This window comes from Desmodus rotundus, chromosome 4 (genome assembly GCF_022682495.2).
Source record: "Desmodus rotundus isolate HL8 chromosome 4, HLdesRot8A.1, whole genome shotgun sequence".
Classification (NCBI taxonomy): Eukaryota; Metazoa; Chordata; class Mammalia; order Chiroptera; family Phyllostomidae; genus Desmodus; species Desmodus rotundus.
Genome location: NC_071390.1, coordinates 115,544,551 through 115,563,860, shown reverse-complemented (window position 1 = coordinate 115,563,860; position 19,310 = coordinate 115,544,551). Strand labels below are relative to the sequence as shown.

General features: G+C 41.5%; 1 protein-coding gene across 1 annotated transcript in view; it reads right to left on the bottom strand.

The window, feature by feature from the left end:
• ITGA8 (integrin subunit alpha 8) overlaps window positions 1–19,310 on the bottom strand; it is a 176,908-nt gene that overhangs the window by 58,207 nt on the left and 99,391 nt on the right. Inside the window, exons 16-21 of the mRNA XM_024578009.3 lie at window positions 18,710–18,765; window positions 18,165–18,319; window positions 16,789–16,926; window positions 16,231–16,298; window positions 14,677–14,824; window positions 1,841–1,933 (exon numbers count right to left, since the gene is read on the bottom strand). Of these exons, the coding sequence (XP_024433777.1) occupies window positions 1,841–1,933; window positions 14,677–14,824; window positions 16,231–16,298; window positions 16,789–16,926; window positions 18,165–18,319; window positions 18,710–18,765 (658 nt within the window). The remainder of the gene's footprint in view (window positions 1–1,840; window positions 1,934–14,676; window positions 14,825–16,230; window positions 16,299–16,788; window positions 16,927–18,164; window positions 18,320–18,709; window positions 18,766–19,310) is intronic.

Below are 19,310 nucleotides of genomic sequence, written 5' to 3'. Positions count from 1 at the left end.
ATGTTCTAATAGCTCAGCTGAGACTTCCATCCTATCTTTCATGGTCTCATTTAAATATCTCATCTGTTACCCATTAGTTTTCACCCGAGTACTATTCACAGTACAGACCAGATGTATTCAGGCCTGGTTCAAATCTTGGGTCTGTCTGTCATTACCTGTGTGACTTCGGGCACGTCATTGACTTCTCTGAGTCTCGCCGCCCTTCTCATTCACACCACAGGAGAAATACCTGACTCCCAGAGTGGTTGCTTGTTGTGAAAACTAAATGCAAATGTTAAAAAAGCACCCAGTAACGGGTTGATACCACAGATGGCCATCAATACCTGTTAGCTAATAAAAACCTGTTATAAAAGTTTAACTTTCATTGAAACATTTACTTTTTCTCAACCAAGACATGAGTTCACTGGACTACAGCTTGGTATCTTTTTTAACTATCCAGGATCAATGGTATAGTGTGTGTGTGTGTGTGTTTTATAGTGTTCTTTTTATAGTGTAAAAAAGCAAGAATATTATTCTAGCACAATATCCTAAAACAGAAATTGGGAGGAGGTATTTATTGATCGAAAGTTTCAAATGCTCAAATAAATGTGTGAAACACTGAGCCAACAGCTTTGTTTCCTGAGGCGCTTCTCAGGTCTCAGTCACAATGCAAATGTGCACCTGAGTGTCCCCGAGGGTGTGACACTCAGCAGGGACCACAGAACTCTCCTGGAGAGGCCTAGCTCAAGGAACTAGCACTGTTTGGAATATAATTGGGGAAGTTGTTCTACTAAAAACTGTTCAATGATAGCTTTTCATGAATTTTTTCAAATGAGCCATTTTATTGATAATCGTAAACATCTAATTTAAAATAGAGGAATGCATGTTTAGTTTAACATTTAATTTAATGTGTTTAGTAACATTTAATTATATAGTATTTGCAGATTTCAGAATTTTTTTCTGACTTCAAAAAATAATTATTTCTACCGTGATATTTATTACAAGAAGTTCCTACATGTATATGTAAATGGCAATTGCATAAAATAAATTTATTGTCCACAAGTAATACCGAATGGGAAATGCTTAAATCTGGAAACAAAGAAAGAAAAAGGAGGAGGAGGAGCTGGTAAAGGAGGCGGAGGAAGAGGAAGAGGGGGAGGACAGGTGAGGGTAGGGGGAGGAGGGGAAAGAGGGGGAGAAGGAGGAGGGAAAGAGGGGGAGGAGAAGGACAGAGGAAAAGACCCAACTCCTTATTCCTTTGTAAGCATGTAACAGGTCATTATTAACCCTTCTTTTTTGCTAGATTTTACTTTATTATTTTTCAAGTAAGATACCAGGTCTTCAAGCAATACCTGGTAAAGCTGATTTAGCTGAATTATTATAATATTTTAATATGAAAATACTGTGAATAATATTCATATAGGAGGTATATTGGAAATAAAAATGTAATCACCTTTGCCAAAAATTTTTAATTGTTCTTCTTAAATCCTTTACTTAATTGTATTTGTTTTTAAATTCAAAGAAAAAAGCTGTAGTAAATTCAAGGAAAAAATAGTCAACAACAACAAAAAAAGCCACAGTAAAAAAATAGCATGTGTAGATCTGTTGCGACTAAAAGACAAGCAAGTGTAATGTCCAAAGAGAAAGCATACGAAGGTACTCATCTTCTGGCGGTGGTAACCTCGTTCTGCCCGCTCTGTGTCGCTAATGATGCTAAATCCCACTCCCCTGGTAATTTCCCGCCTAATTCGTTTCCATTGCTGTGTGCTAAACTGCTGAGTGCTAACTGGGGAGCTTTCCATTAGTTCCCTTTAAGATTCAATTAGACAGAAATCAGTAAGAGCTTCTGGTTTTCTCTTACATTTGTTCCAGCCACCATCGGGTTCCCAAGGTCACACACCACCATTCTGGTTACATTTTCCATCTTGTACTCACAGCTCAGAGGTCGGAATCCCTGCAACAGGAAAGAACACCAGGGCAGAGTTCAGGGGGCAGAATAAATCACATCCTGTCACAAAAGCAATGCTGTGGGTGGGAGGCTCATCTTGATTTCAAACACCTGTGTGGGTAAATGGGCCCAAGAATTAATTTGTGACCATCAACTCAGAAGAAAAGCTGGAGAGAAAAGACCGAAGTTTAATGTTAGAAAGAAACATTTTAGATTGGTAAACACATTTATTGCATTAATCCTTGAGAAACAATACTTCCTACAGTATTTATATAAATATTTTAGATATTATTTTCATTAACATTAGTGTTAAATTTGGGCCATGAAGATCACAGACAATTCATCATGACTAAAGAAATTTACTCTCGGTCTTCGGAAGATGGCGGCAACATAGGTGGGAGCGGAGTCCACTTCCCCTCAACGCCAGGGAAATACCTAGCTGATCTGAGGAGCAGAGCGAACAGCCAACAGTATTCCAGCATATACGAAGATCAGAGACCAAAGATAGAGGACACTGAAAGATCTGACGGTAAGAAGAGTGCTGAAGGACAATAAGGTCCACGGGACCCAGGACCGCGCGGTACAAGGGCGGCAGAAGCGCCAGCCCTGGCGCAGGGGCTGCGGCAGGAGTATTGGGAGAGGGCCAGGCTGCGCTGTGAGCAGCCAGGTGCTTGATTAGACCGGGGGGGCTTGAAAAGGAGGAATTTCTCAAAAAGAAAAAGAAAATAGAGACACTCAGGGGCTAATTAGAGAACTCTCGGTAGTAGCCGAGGCCCCTGGCGCCCCTCCCCCTCCACCCCTGGACTGCTACGCTCACCTGAGGTCCGGTCGCGCGCGCGAGCAGATTAGCCAACGGGACCCACACTTGAAACCCCGGAGGGGCGCCCACACCTGAAACCTCCGAGATAATTTGGAGCAGAGACTAGCTGCTCCACCCACAGGCCCAAAACCTCGGAACCGAGTGCCGGGTGATTCAGTCCCAGGGCGGCCCCGCCCACCCGAGAGACTCAAGCCCAGGGCGGCTGGATCGGGCCCCCAAGCACAGAGCCTGTGGCTCAGCGGGCTGCGCGCGCTCACCAAGCACAGGGCTGGCTGGGTGCCTGTTTTCCAAATACAAAGCTGCTGGCGAGTGTCCTAACCCCAAGGCGGCTGAATCCGCCACCTGCGCGCCAGCGTTCCAAGCCCTGGCGGCTAGATTGGTCCGCCGGCTGCGCGCTCAGGGCACAAAATAGCGTCACAACCCAAAGCGGCTGGATTCCCCTGCTGCGCGCGCACGCGTCACAAGCCAAAGCGGCTGGATTGGCTGATCAACGGCCTGACTGACTGCCAGGGACCACACCTACAAAACAGCGAAGAGTGTGACCCAGGAAGAGAGAAAAGTGAAACCAATCCTTCCAACCACCCCCTCCCGTTGCACACACAGGACACCAGCAGAAATAACCTGACCGGTTTAAAGCCAACAGAAGATTTTTTTTTTTTATCCTTTTTCTTTTTTTTCCTTTCCCCCTGAATTCCTTCTTCCTCTCTCTTTTTTTCTTTTTTTTCATTCCTTCTTCCTCCCATCCTTTACCATTTTTATGTCTTCTTCCTGCCTTATTTTATCTATTTCTATGTTTTAATTTTTTCAAAAATTCCTTCTTATCTTGCCTACGATCTTTCTTTATTCCTTCTTCCCTCCTTCCTTCCTTTCCTCCTTTCCTATTTCCTTTTTCCCTCCTTCCCATCTTTGTTTTGGTTTGTTTTGTGTGTGTGTGTGTGTTTTTTTTTTTCTTTTCTTTCGCCCCCCCTTTCTCTTTTTCCCACAGGTGAGACAACAAAACCTGGAGTGCTGAAAACACTAGAGTTAGACCGTGTTAAACACATAAACGTCAGCTCAAGACCAGTGAGCACAGGAGAGTAAGGAGACAGCACCACCGAATCCCATTGGCATTCTACCATAGAAGTTCATATCATAAATCCAGGGAGTCAGAACAAAGCAATTTAAGACGCAGAGGCCAACAAGAAGAGCCTCACAAACAATGGGAAGACAAAGAAACAATTCCCAAATGAAAGGAAAGGAGGAAGTCTCAGAAAGAATACTAACCGAAAAAGAGGCAAGTCAACTATCAGATACTGAGTTCAAAGCAATGGTCATCAGGAAACTCACTGAGCTCTCTGAGCTCAAAGAGAACTACCAGAAACTACAAGGAAACTACAATGAACTCACTGCAAACTATATCAACATGAAAAAGGAAATAGAAAATATCAACAAGAGCCAAGCGGAAATGAAGAATACAATTTCTGAATTGAAGAACACAGTAGAAGGAATTAAAAGCAGACTTGATGAAGCAGAGGATCGGATCAGCGAGCTGGAGGATAAAGTAGAAAAAAACACCCAGAAGGAGCAAGAAAAGGAAAAGAGGCTCAGAAAGAATGAAGAGGCAATAAGGGAAATGCAGGACAACATGAAACGTAACAATATCCGTATAATAGGAATACCAGAAGGAGAAGAAGAAGAGCAAGGGATAGAAAACCTGTTTGAAAAAGTAATGATGGAAAATTTCCCTAATCTGAGGAGAGAAAAAGTCACCCAAATCCAGGAAACACAGAGAGTCCCAAGCAAGAGGAACCCAAAGAGACCCACTGCAAGACACATCATAATTAAAATGGCAAATTTCCAAGACAAAGAGAGGATCTTAAAGGCAGCAAGGGAGAAAAAGGAAGTAACATACAAGGGAGCCCCAATAAGGTTAGCAACTGACTTCTCAATGGAAACGCTCCAAGCCAGAAGAGAATGGCAAAAAATATTCCAAGTACTGAGAACCAGAGGCCTGCAACCAAGACTACTTTACCCAGCAAGGCTCTCAATCAAGATAGAAGACCAAATAAAGAGTTTCCCAGACAAAAAAAGTCTAAAAGAATACAGCTCCATCAAACCAGCTCTGCAAGAGATGCTAAAGGGACTGCTTTAAGGAAAGGAAGGAAAAGAGAAAGACAGAGGAACACAGGTAGGAAATAATGGCAATGAATAACTACCTATCGATAATAACCTTAAACGTAAATGGATTAAATGCTCCAATCAAAAGACATAGAACAGCTGAATGGATAAGAAAACATGACCCACACATATGCTGCCTACAAGAGACCCATCTCAGGACAAAAGACTTACACAGACTGAAAGTGAAGGGCTGGAAACAAATTTTCCAAGCAAACGGACAGGAAAAAAAAGCAAGGGTAGCAATACTCATATCTGACAAAATAGACTTCCAAAGAAGGGCCATAAAGAGAGACCCAGAAGGTCACTTCATAATACTCAAAGGAAGAATCCACCAAGAAGACATAAACATTGTAAATATATATGCACCCAACATAGGAGCACCCAAATACATAAAGAAAATATTGGAGGATTTCAAGAAAGATATTGACAGCAACACAATTATAGTAGGGGATTTTAACACCCCACTATCAAAAATGGACAGGTCTTCCAAACAAAAGATCAACAAAGATATTGTGTCACTTAACAATACCCTAGAGGAAATGGACTTAACTGATATATACAGAGCTTTTCATCCCAAAGAAGCAAAATACACGTTCTTTTCAAGTGTCCATGGAACTTTTTCAAAGATAGACCACATGATAGGACACAAAGCAAGCCTCAACAAATTCAAGAAAATTGAAATCATATCAAGCATCTTCTCTGACCACAAGGGTCTGAAACTAGAAACCAACGCCAAGGGTAAAAACCCAAAACACTCAAAAGCATGGAGACTGAATAGCATGCTATTAAACAATGAATGGGTCAAGAACGAGATTAGGGAAGAAATCAAAAACTTCCTGGAAACAAATGAAAACGAACTCACAACAACCCAAAACCTATGGGACACAGCAAAGGCAGTCCTGAGAGGGAAGTTCATAGCAATACAGGCCTACCTTAAGAAGTTAGAAACAGTTCAAACAAACAACCTAACCCTATGCCTACAAGAACTGGAGGAACAACAACAAAGACAGCCCAGAGCAAGCAGAAGGAAGGAAATAACCAAGATCAGAGCAGAATTAAATGACATAGAGACTAAAAGCACAATTGTAAGGATCAATGAATCCAGGAGCTGGTTCTTTGAAAAGATAAACAAAATCGACAAGCCTTTAAGTAGGCTCATCAAAAAGAAAAGAGAGAGGATCCAAATAAACAGAATTAGAAATGAAAGTGGAGAGATTACAACTGATACCACAGAAATACAAAGGATCGTAAGAAATTACTATGAAGACCTGTATGCTAAGAAATTTGAAAACCTAGATGAAATGGACACATTTCTAGAAAAATATAATCTTCCAAAACTGACTGAAGAAGAAGCAGAAAACCTGAACAGACCAATATCAGCAAAGGAAATTGAAGCAGTCATCAAGAAACTCCCATCACACAAAAGCCCTGGACCAGATGGTTTCACAGGAGATTTCTACAAAGCATTTAAGGAAGAACTAACCCCTATCCTTCACAGACTATTCGAAAAAATCCAAACTGATGGAAGACTCCCAAACTCTTTTTATGAAGCCAACATCATCCTAATCCCAAAACCAGATAAAGACACAACGAAGAAAGAAAACTTCAGGCCAATATCGCTGATGAACATAGACGCTAAAATTCTCAACAAAATATTAGCAAACCGCATCCAGCAATATATTAAAAAGATCATCCACCATGACCAAGTGGGATTCATCCCAGGGATGCAAGGATGGTACAATATTCGCAAATCAATAAACATAATACATCACATCAACAACAGCAAAGACAAAAATCACATGATCATATCAATAGATGCGGAAAAAGCATTTGATAAGATACAGCACCCATTTCTGATAAAAACACTCAGCAAAGTGGGAATAAAGGGAGCAGTCCTCAACATAATTAAGGCCATATATGAGAGACCTACAGCCAACATCACACTCAATGGACAAAAACTTAGAGCTTTCCCACTAAGATCAGGAACTAGACAAGGATGCCCTCTCTCACCACTCCTATTCAACATAGTATTGGAAGTCCTAGCCACAGCAATCAGACAAGAAAAAGCAATAAAAGGCATCCAAATTGGAAAGGAGGAAATGAAACTGTCACTGTTTGCAGATGACATGATAGTGTACATGGAAAACCCTATAGACTCCACTCAAAAACTACTCGACCTAATAAATGAATTTGGCAAAACAGCGGGATACAGAGTCAATACCCAGAAATCAAAGGCATTCCTCTATACCAGCAACGAAACTGCAGAAACAGAAATCAGGAAAAAAATCCCATTCGATATAGCAACAAGAAAAATAAAGTACCTAGGAATAAACCTAACCAAGGAGGTAAAAGACCTGTACTCAGAAAACTACACAACACTGAAGAAAGAAATTAAGGAAGATACAAACAAATGGAAGCATGTACCATGTTCATGGATTGGAAGAATCAACATTATCAAAATGGCCATACTACCCAAAGCAATTTATAGATTCAATGCAATCCCTATTAGAGTACCCATGACATATTTCACAGATATAGAACAAACATTGCAGAAATTCATATGGAACCATAAACGACCTCGAATAGCTGCAGCAATTTTGAGAAAGAAAAACAAAGCAGGAGGGATCACAATACCTGATATCAAACTGTATTACAAGGCCACTGTAATCAAAACAGCCTGGTACTGGCATAAAAACAGGCACATAGACCAATGGAACAGAATAGAGAGCCCAGAAATAAACTCAAGTCTATACGATCAATTAATATTTGACAAAGGAGGCAGGAGCATAAAATGGAGCAAAAACAGCCTCTTCAACAGATGGTGTTGGGAGATCTGGACAGCTACGTGCAAAAAAATGAGACTCGATCACCAACTTACGCCATACACGAAAATAAACTCAAGATGGATAAAAGACTTAAATATAAGCCGTAACACCATAAAAGTCCTTGAGGAAAACATTGGCAGGAAAATCTCAGACATTCCACGCAGCAACATCCTCACAGACACATCCCCTAAAGCAAGGGACATAAAGGAAAGAATAAACAAATGGGACCTCATCAAAATAAAAAGCTTCTGCATGGCTAAAGAAAACAGCACCAAATTACAAAGAGTACCAACAGTATGGGAAAACATATTTGCCAACGATACCTCAGACAAGGGCCTGATCTCCAAAATATATAAAGAACTCACTCGACTCCACTCCAGGAAGACAAACAACCCAATTAAAAAATGGGCAAATGACTTGAACAGACACTTCTCCAAGGAAGACATACAGAGGGCCCAGAGACATATGAAAAGATGCTCAGCATCACTAGCCATCAGAGAGATGCAAATTAAAACCACAATGAGGTATCATCTCACACCAGTCAGAATGGCCAACATAAACAAATCCACAAACAAATGTTGGAGAGGATGTGGAGAAAAGGGAACCCTTGTGCACTGTTGGTGGGAATGCAGACTGGTGAGGCCACTGTGGAAAACAATATGGAATTTCCTCAGAAAACTAAAAATGGAACTGCCCTTTGACCCAGTAATTCCGCTGCTGGGATTATACCCTAAGAACACTGAAACACCAATCCAAAAGAATCTGTGCACCCCAATGTTCATAGCAGCACAATTTACAATAGCCAAGTACTGGAAGCAACCTAAGTGCCCATCAGCAAATGAGTGGATCCAAAAACTATGGTATATTTACACAATGGAATTCTACGCAGCAGAGAGAAAGAAGGAGCTTATACCCTTTGCAACAGCATGGATGAAACTGGAGAGCATTATGCTAAGTGAAATAAGCCAGGAAGTGAGGGACAAGTACCATATGATCTCACCTTTAACTGGAACATAAGCAATAGAAGAAAAAAGCAAACAAAATATAACCAGAGACATTGAAGTTAAGAACAATCTAACAATAGCCAGGGCGGGGGTGGGGGGTGGGGGCGGGGATAATGGGAAGAGGGTATTACAGGAACTACTATAAAGGACACATGGACAAAACCAAGGGGGAGGGTGGAGAGGGGGGAGGGAGGTGGGTTCACCTGGGGTGGGGTAGAGGGATGGGGAGAAAAGGCATACAACTGTAATTGCATAACAATAAAAAAAAAAAAAAAAGAAATTTACTCTCGCAAAAATGAAATGACAGTAATGTATATAGAAGATCACATAACTTAATGACCATTTGCAGAACTGCTTTGAACACAAATTTCTGCACATCATGGTCCCGTTTCGAGATTACACCGTCAAACTTAGTTCAGTCCTCTGAATACTGAAGAAGGAAAGAACACCTTCCTGTCTAACCAGTGCTCCCTGTCTCCCTTCTTCCCCTACATCTTACTCGGATTGCAGTGGACACAAACTCAGGTTTGAAGAGGTGCTTAGAACTGTGTGTTGGAGGAGGTTTCAAGGTTACACCAGAGAACAGGGGAAAGAAAAGGAGGTTTACGTTTGAGCTCCTGTTCTCTGCTCGCAGCTCCACCTCTTGTCCCCATGCTACGCCCAGCTGCCTAGAAACCCACACCGTGTTCTCTACCCCAAGCCCTTTCCATATTTCAGAACATAATGTCCCCACTGCCCTGCTCTGCCTTTGGTGATGGCTACCTACGCTCACCCCTTATTTCACTCTAACTTGTTAAGTGCTACTAATATATCACCTGTGAGAAAGAGGTGATGGGATCGAGAAATACAAACTGGTAGTTACAAAATAGTCATGAGGGTGTAAAGTGGAGCAGAGGGAATACAGTCAGTAACATTGCAATAACTACTCATGGTGCCGGTGCGTACTGGGAATATCGAGGGGAGCACTATGTGAAGTATGATTACCTAGCCACTATGCTGTACACCTGAAACCAATACAAAGTAATGTTGAAAGTAAACTGTACTTGAAAAATAAAAATTAAACTTATCAAAAAAACCCCCTATAACCCCCCCCAAATATCTATTACCTATAACCCTCATTCCCAAAGATAAGCTTACAAAATGAGGGCATTCACCAAGGAGCAACCACCTTTGGGAATTTGTGCTCCGTGAGAGGTCCTTGGAAGAGGGTTCCTAATGTGAGGACTATTTACCCATCCTTCAGCTCTGTTGAAACTTCAGGTAAGGAAGTAGTTGAATTTCCAAGTAAAAGTTTCAGAAACCATCCTCCACTCCACCCTTTCCACTTTATTTAGAAAAACCAAGATTCAAAACCAAAAGAAGGAAAAGACAAGCACACCCCCGATATCTTGATAAAAAAATTATCCCCCTGTAGGTAGATCATCATGTGCTTTGAGAAAAGAAGCATCAGGGGGAAGAGGGTTCTGTATCTGTTCTATTGCCAGTGCCTCTGAGCAGTATGGTACGAAGGAGGTGTTAGGAGATACAGGGCGGAAGTAACACACTCTTTCCCAAGGAGGAGCCTTCAGTGAAATAGACAAACACACAACCGACTATCAAGTCCTCTTCCTATAGCACCCATTTCAAGTCTGTCCCAAGTAACAAGAAAGGGAAGAATCACTAATATTTGGAGGCATTATTTAATGCATGCTCTTTCTAAACATGAAATGAATGACATGTCAGTCTCCTGACGGAACTAAGAAACATTTTTTAATTGATTTTATTAGGGTGACATTGGTTAATAAAATTATACAGGTTTCAGGTGTGCAGTTCTATAAGACATCATCTGTATAATGCATTGTGTTTGCCATCCAAAGTCAAGTCTCCTTCCATCAGCATTTATCCCCCTGTCCCTCGGGTAATCCCATACTGTTGTCTGTCTATGAGGACTTTTTTTCTTTATCCCTTCACCGAAACATATCTTCAAAAAGCTGGTAATATTCTCTCTTCTCAAAGATACCTTTAGCACATATTTCAGTTGAAGAATTCATAACTAACTCTAATTGTACAGAGATGTTTTGTGTTGAGATTATTAATTCAATCCTGAAAACGGGGGGAAAAGCCCAGCAAAAGCTTTTTTAAAAAAGTCCACATATCCCCTGAATATAATTCAAGGGTTTAGTTTCTATGTAAGTATTTTTATCTTATCTAAAGGTTAAAAGTTATGTGTACATTTTTTTCTAGCTTCCTAGAAATAGCTTTTCCACATCAATCAGTTCTTCTCTTTCCCCAGGTCTCCCACCCTTTTTCTTTTTTTAACCTTTATTTCCTCTCCGAGTAAGAGAAACAATAACTGTTTTTCTAGATATTTCTAGGTTATTTTCCTCCACTGTTCCAGGAACACTCTTGTTCTAATCCATTTATAGCTCTTAGGTACCATTCATGCATTTATTCATTCACTGAAAATATTTACTGTGTACCCCTCGCCCTCACTGAGTTTCCAATGATCATTAACAACTGTGGTACGTGATCACAAGCAACTCTATTGTAACAAGCAAAGAAACACAATTAACATTGACTGCTAAGTTTCTTCAGGAGAGGTTCATAGTGGTAGAGGAGGACATGCACCAGAAAAGGCAACCTGAAGGAAGTAACCCCTGAAGGAAGTAACCCCGAAGCTGACAGGAGGCAGTGCAGATCAGTGGTTATGAACAAGGGCCTGGACCTGACGCTGAGGTTTCCATCTGAGTTCTGCCGTAGAACAGCTGTGTAACTCTGGGTATGTTACTGCATTTCTCCTTATCTGTAAAATGGAAATGACGATAGTCTGGCCATTTCTCTATAAAGCTGGAATGAGGATTAAGTAAATTAAATATATGCAAGAGCACAGAGCAGTGCCCAACCCATAGCGACTGTGAAAGAAATGTTAACATCTAACAATAGCCAGAGGGGAGGGGGGAGGGGACAGTGGGGAGAAGGGTTTTCAGGAACTGCTATAAAGGACACATGGACAAAACCAAGGTGGGGGGTGGAAGCAAGGGAGGGAGGTGGGGAGAAAATGCAGACAACTGTAATTGAACAGTAAAATAAATTTTTAAAAAAGAAATGTTAACAGTCTCAATCATTAGTAAGCTGAGGCCTAAAGGACGAGTAGAAAGAAGTAAACTGGATAAAGGGGAAGAGGGAATAGTTAGTGCGTCAGAGAGAAGGAACTGCAGGTACAAGCTCTCTGTGGTGAGAGCGTGCGGGGCGATTACAGAAACTGGAAAGAAATTCCGTTTCTCTGGAATTTAAGGTGTGGAGTAAAGGAGAGAATCAATGACTAGTGATGAGGCTAAATAGGTATATAATTTAGCGGTGATATAATTAGGGGCCTTGTTAGATATCTCAGGAATTTGGCCTTGATCCTAACAGCAATGGAGAGCTAGTGAGGGTTTGAAGCACGAGACTGATGTAGTCAGATTTGCATCTTTAGGAAGGCGGGTTCTTTTGCAGGGAAAGGGCCTGGAGGCAGGAAGACGAATTAGGATGCTGTTACAGTAATTTCAGAGAAAGGCCACACCAGCCTGGATGAAGGCAGTGACAGTGGCGGTTAAACAGAGAGAGGGAGTGGACTGGGGAGATTTGGGACTAACTCTGGCTTCAGGAAGTAGGTGGATGCTGGTGCCTTTCTCTGAGACAGGAAATGGAGGGGGAAGGAGGAATGTGAGCGTGGGAAGACAGCAAGTCTGGTTGTGGACGCTCTGAGTGTGAGACACAGGAGTGAAGTGGGGTGTATGAGGTGCCTTGGATCACCAGATTCATGGAGATGGGGGGTTGAATGGTGGTTACCGGGAGCTGGGGAGAGGGGACACTGGGAGTTAGTGTTTGATGGTGCAGAGTTTCAGTTTTGCAGATAAAGGAGTGCTGTGGGGGGCCAGTGGTGATGGTTGCACAAGAGTGTGAATGTGCTTTTTGCCACTGAGCTGTGCCGCACAGTTTGCACCTGATGTGTTGTTGAGTTGTAAACTGGAAACCTGTTCGGTTTTATGAACCAATGAATAAATTCAATAAAAAACAAATTAAGAATGGTAAATTTTATGTTACATATAACTTACTACTACAATAATAACAATACATGTATAAACAGGTAAAGCACATAGGTCTTTATTCCTAGAAAAATTTATGAGAAAGTTCACCAAAGGGAAGAATAAAGGCTGGCTCAGTTAACATTTCCAGAGAAAGAGATAATCACCACCCATATTTTTGAAAAGATGAATGTTTTCAACAAAATAATAATAACACTTACAATTAGATAATCCTAATACCTTTCCCCGGGAGAAAAAATTGTTAAAAAAAAACTTGAACTGAGTCTAAATAAAAAGATACACAAACCTCAAACTGCTCAGAAACAAAGAAGAAATTAGAGTGTGGCTTAGTCTGAGTGAAGTCTCTGCCCCAGGGGACTGATGAAGAAGAGCGAGGGACTCATCTGAGATCGCGGATGACATCTGTTGTAACACGTACGGCCAAAGACAGAAACGGTAAACACTCTCCCATGTTTTCCATGCCACAAAGTGAACAGTAAACTGGACATTTTGCTAAAAGGGAAACATTTTACCACAGACGCTTTGTTCGACAAAGCCAGAGGAGGAATGGCCTGAAGGGAATTGAAACAGAAATGAGAGGAGCCCTGGAATGCTTAAAAATGACATACTGGAGCTCATTGTTTAGTTAGTCTGCGTATTATCTGCATGGAAGTATTTATAGGTGGTATTTTTTTGTGAATTTCAACAGAAACTCGTAATGATTTTGTGATCGTCAAAGATACATGATTATGACCTACCCAGATTTATTTATTTATTTTTCACATTTTTTATTGTTGTTCAAGTACAGTTGGTCAGATTTATTTTTTTTTATCAAGAAGATAATTTAACCAAAACATGAACTATGACACTAGAGGTTTGAAGAGAGAATTTTATAGTCTTGATATTTTTCAATGCCTATAAAATAGCAATATTACAACAGTTGGTTAACATCTCTTTAGAGGAATTATTTTTAATTAGATTATTTAATCATTAGCATGTTCAAACTCCTCAGAATACACAGTATGTGGAAACTCACATGTATTTACTAAATCGTAGTCCGATGAACAGACCCATCCGTGAGTTAAGGGACACCCAATGAGCCAGATCCATGGGAAACGCCGTGACAACTATGAGAGAATGCTTTGCCCTTAACTGTGAGTCTGCATATTTCGGAAAACGAGGGACTCTCTCCATTATCCTACAGTGTGTTTGTAATGTTTCTTGAGACCAAACGCTTATAAACACAGCAGAACCTTTGAATACCCTGAGTGGGAAGATTCAGGTTCTGATAAGGAAGGAAAGGCTATAAAAAACATCTATGTCAGTTTAATAAACAGTGGCATTGCAGGTCTGGCAAAGGACAGAGGCCTGGCTTTTCTTGGTCCCAGTCCTGAAAAGGTGGACCACGAAGAAAGAAAAATGAACGTGTTTCCTTTCCAGTGCCTGTCTAGGTTGTTATCAGTGCTCAGCTGGAATTGGCTGGACCTTCCTCCACAAGCAATAATGAGAACCAGACCTCCTGAGACCTACTTGAAACTTAAAGGAACTCAAAACAAAGGCCTGAAAACAGTCAGTCAGGGTGGGAGTGAGCTTGTGAATGTAGCTGATGGGTCCATCAATTTGTAAGCTGCGTCTCTCAGCCAGTTGTATTCTCTTTCTTGCTTCAGCTCTCAAATGCTGGCCAATTTGCTCCTGCACTGTGGCCAACAAAGATCTTAATACCGTTTAAGATCATCCCCTGCCTGGTTTATTGCAATTATGATTAACAAAGTAAAGTGCCACTTTGTTCTCTTTTATTTTGGAAGAAACTCTCAGCTGAGATGGCTCTACTTAACACTGATTTGACTTCCAAAATATACCTAGCTCTTTACTTCTTCAAACAGTCGGTAGGCATTACCTTGTTGCTGCGCTCAATCCCCACATAATCTGCCTCTTCTGGAATCAGCACAAAGAGTTCGGCTTCATAGGCTCCTTCTCCTTCGTTTCTGGCATTGATTATGAGCATAAGGTGATTTTCATCTCCAATGATGACCTGATGCTTATCTCTAGAAATGCAGTTTAATAGGAATCATTAGTTACTACACTTCTCTGGATTCGTCAGTATATTATTCAGGGACTTACCTGGGAGGAAAAGACAGGAGGGGTGGAAATGCAAGACTGGGACAGAAAGAAGGTGGATGGTCATGAAGGGGTGGTAAGAAGAACCAAGACAACCACGTCTGGATGGGAAGGGCCAGAAAACAGCCAGTGATGCGCTGGTAAATGTTTAACAACCAGGTCTCCCCCCAAACCCCCGAAAACAAAGAAAAAACCCCACCCCAAACCACACCTATTCGTAGCATTTGCTGATTCCAGTGGTGTAAGTCCTCCCACTGTGGTCCCTTTCAATCTACTGACACACTTAACAATCTTCCAGCAAAAGTTCTAGAAAATTTAACAACTGGCTCGCAAGCCAGAATGAGCAGCTCCAGCACATCCCTGAAAACATCAGCAGGAGGTAAGGGAAGCAATGGAAAGAAAAGGAGAGACACGGTTGAGAGACTCAGAGGGAGAGATGTGTAATGCGTAGTGGACAGTAAGAGGAAAGAGGCAGATAAAAGATCACAAATAGCTGATTGAGGATTATAAGGTATTTTGAGGAAATTTAATTCACTCCAAACTTCAAATTGAACCAACATTTGGAAATGTCTGTTCCACTTTTGACCCTTCGTCAGAGCTATTGCTTTGGACACCGGCTAACTGGTGAAGCTTGGAGAAAGCTCCTTGAGAGGTACTGAGCAAATTCCAGACACTGGCAGCGAGTCAGGTCCTGGGGGGTGGGGGTGAAGGACCATGAATCTGTTTATTCCCATCATAGATGCTTTATGTCTTAATTTGATTTCTTCCCACATCATAATGCAATGCAATCCCCAGTGCTGGACCGGTGGCCCGCCGTTACAGGCACCCGGGAAGCCCTTTGATTCTCCCTTGATTTTGTCACACCTTCTGCTTTACTCCATGGAGTGCCTTTGCATGTTCTCCCAGCAAATTAAGTCTGAGTTTGCTTTGACAGTGTTAAGGATGTCTTTGAGTCACGGGGTGCTGTGAAAAAAGTTTCTGCCAAGGTGTCGATGGAAGCAGCTTGCCTCTGAATCCTCTGCCTGCAGAACCCAGCCAAGTAAATACAACCTGAGCCACCTCCCAGATGAGTTTACTTTGAACAAAAACATGTTTTTTTCACTTCTGCTGAAAGATGAAGCAGCCCGGGCGAAATCTGGGGGTGCGTCACTTGACACCAATGACAAAGAAGTGACCCACACCACAGGCTAACCTACGGTGTAGCCCAGCTCAAGAATTTCACGCAGCGTGTTTTTTTGTAGTGGTTGGAAGTGTATACTTTCTCCAGAAAAGCTTTAAATAAACACCTGTGTTCCATTAGATAAAATGTACAAGATTATTTATTTCAACTTACGGTCTAGCTGACAGCTTCAAGTCAGGAATGCACATGTTGTCTTCTCCGCAGTCCACCAGGATGTGAGCCTGGGTCGGGCAGACACACATCAGGAGTAACCTTGGAAAACCTGAATCACATCCTCCTCCTTGAACATTACCAACGATCCCACAGATTAAACCAGGGCTTTCATTCCACTCGGCACTCTTCTACCCAGCTAGAAGCCCCATGGTAGGCAGTGACCTCCCAATATAGGCTAGTTTACACAATCGCCCAATTCCAATCCATTCTGAAATGTCTGTGAAGAATGTGACTCTGGCAACGTTCTGAGGATCACAGGCTGTATTGCTTTCATTACAGCCACATTTTGAACAAATTAAATCTTGGTTGCACAAGGGGGCAGGTTTCCGAAAACACAATAATGCAGTGTTTCAGGAAACATGTTATAAAAATCTCCCAAATGGTACATGTTTGTGCTCAGGAACGAAGACAAAAGGGGCTAGATTCCACCCTGGGGTCACGGCAGCAGTGCTCAGGGCCTGAATGGGAATTTCCCACCAAAGGCCGTCGGGGACCTACCTGTTCAGTAACAACATTTTCCCTGTAGTGGTTCAATATTGGTGTCACTTCCAGGCCTTCCTGAAAGGTGGATTCATCCAAGCTGTAATTCAAACTAATGTTGATTGGAGATAATTTATCTCGGAATTCAGTTTCATCCTGGGGAAAACAATCACCAGCTCAAGAAAGGCTCTGTGAATTAGCTGCAGTATGTCAGTCTGTGAAAGAGGCACTTGACTTTACTCAGTGAAAGTGAATGATGAACTAATTATCACCACCAAGAGCTTAAGCACACACTGATTGATGTGGTACTAGTGGCCAGCTTAGTTAACATGTGCTCAGAGATGAATCATTCAGAGCCATGGCTTCATTGAAATACATGCTTATAGAAGTAAACTTCAGTTTGTCCAGATCTGCAAAACTCACACAGACTGGCCAAATCACAAAGTAAAAAAAATCATATTTATATATGCAATAAATGTTGAAAATTTCACGAATTGGGATTTATATTTTCATGAGGTTGGCAGAATTTGTGAGTCCATTTATGAGTCCTCTTGGGCTCAGGGGAAGAAAACATCTTGATTCTCTTCCTCTTATCATCCCTTTAAGCTCTCGCGAGCATGAACTTTGAAACATCTTCCGCACATCTGAAGTCCCTTCAGGGAGGCAGGCGAGCAGCACCAGCAGCGGCCGTGAGCACACAGAGCCCCTTCCGTGTGGTGCACCTGCCGCCCTTCAGCTGTGCGCCAGTCACGCTGAGACTCCAGGGTCATGTGCCGAGTTTCCTAGGGTGTGTTTGTAAGCTTTGCCTTCGCCAGCTCCCTCCTCACTAACGCAATCCACTAAAGGAGGAGACGAAGTACGAATAACAACAACCTCACAACTGGTAAGAAGATGAAATAATGGTATTATAAATATTTTGGCCTTTTAAATTTCGTAGTATGTTTGGATTACTGTTTAAAATCCCGTTTTAAAAATATAATTATAAATAACTTTTAATAAAGGCTCTGAATGCCTAAACATTTTCCTGAGTTGGCTCTGAATTGCACATTGATAAAATCTGGCCAAACATACTCACATAGGAGAAAAATTCAAATAAATTGTGTTTAACATTTATGTCTTTTTGCGGAGGAGGCAGTTAGAAGTGAAAACCACCTGGGTTAGTGCTATTATCAACTCTGTGAACAATGCTAAGAAAAGCCGTGGGAACGAAGAGCAACACATCACTGGATTAGCAGAAAGCAGTTCGGCTGGAGATGGGAGTGTGCGGCCTTACCGTGAGGTTCCCTCCAATAACCCGAAAATAGGCGAGACAAGTGTGATGGTTAAATGGAGAAAAATGGCTGGACCTGGGCTTTGAGTGTGAGAGGCCAGCGAGGTGATGCTGGAACACTTACTCGCAGGTAGACCATGAAGTCCTGGCACTGGCGGGATTTCTGCCCCCTTATCACGAGAGGGAAGGTGAGGTGTGACTGATGGTTATCAAGGAAGAGCGTGCGTTTAATGGCTCCTTTTTGTTTCAGAGAATCTAACTGCACCTCAGCAGTCAGGCCTAAAGAACAGAAATTAAGTGAATGTAACCGGGGAAGGAGAAGCATTCAGTGAACGCAGCGTTTTATCAGCAGCGTGAGTTCCTGTTTCATCTCGCTTACTCAGGAAACATTGTTTTCATAGTTGGGATCGAAAACATTACAGGAGCTGAGAAAAATTTTATGAAATACTCCCCAAACTAAAAAAGTTGTTTTTAAAACAAATGGTCATTTCCCCCAAATTATTTCTGTTTTTCTAGATAATACTACTACCAATTATTTGAGTGATGTTTATGTAGGAGGTTCCATATATACACTAGGGATCTTGGTATTGCTGTGGTGTGTGCTGAGAAATGCTTACGATTCACTTTTCTTAGTACATTAGAGGACTGTAAAAATGAAGACATGCTCACCTATTGCATTTGAAATGCTCTGGCCTTCTACAGATGCACACACTCTTAAGGAAAAGCTATGGAAAATAATAGTCAATAATTTATTGGTTAATGAAGTTTTGAATCTGAAGTAGACCTCTTCCTTTGCCATACCCCAGATATATGAATACATTGTTTTCCTCTATCCTTGTTATTATACACATGCAACTAAAAAATAAATATGCATATATTTATTTATCAATATATTTTTATAAAACACACACACACATATATATATCATACCAGATGAACACAACACTAATACAATTAAGACTAGTTATTAACACACAATATAATATACAGATGATATTTGTAGAATAGTATACCTGAAACCTGTATAACTTTATTAACCTATGTCACCCCAATACATCCAATTTTTAAAAAAGACTGGTGAGGTTAGCTGATTTAATCAGTGGATTGATATCAATTGCTTGCTGCCATTATTCAACACAGGAATATTCCCAAATGCCAGTCGGTGAAGAACTGGGCAGTACGGCAGGGGAACAGCTAGTGGCAGAGCCTGGAGATGAGCAAGAACATGCCGCATGTGAGGAACGTGAAGAAATTCCACGTGGTTTGTGCA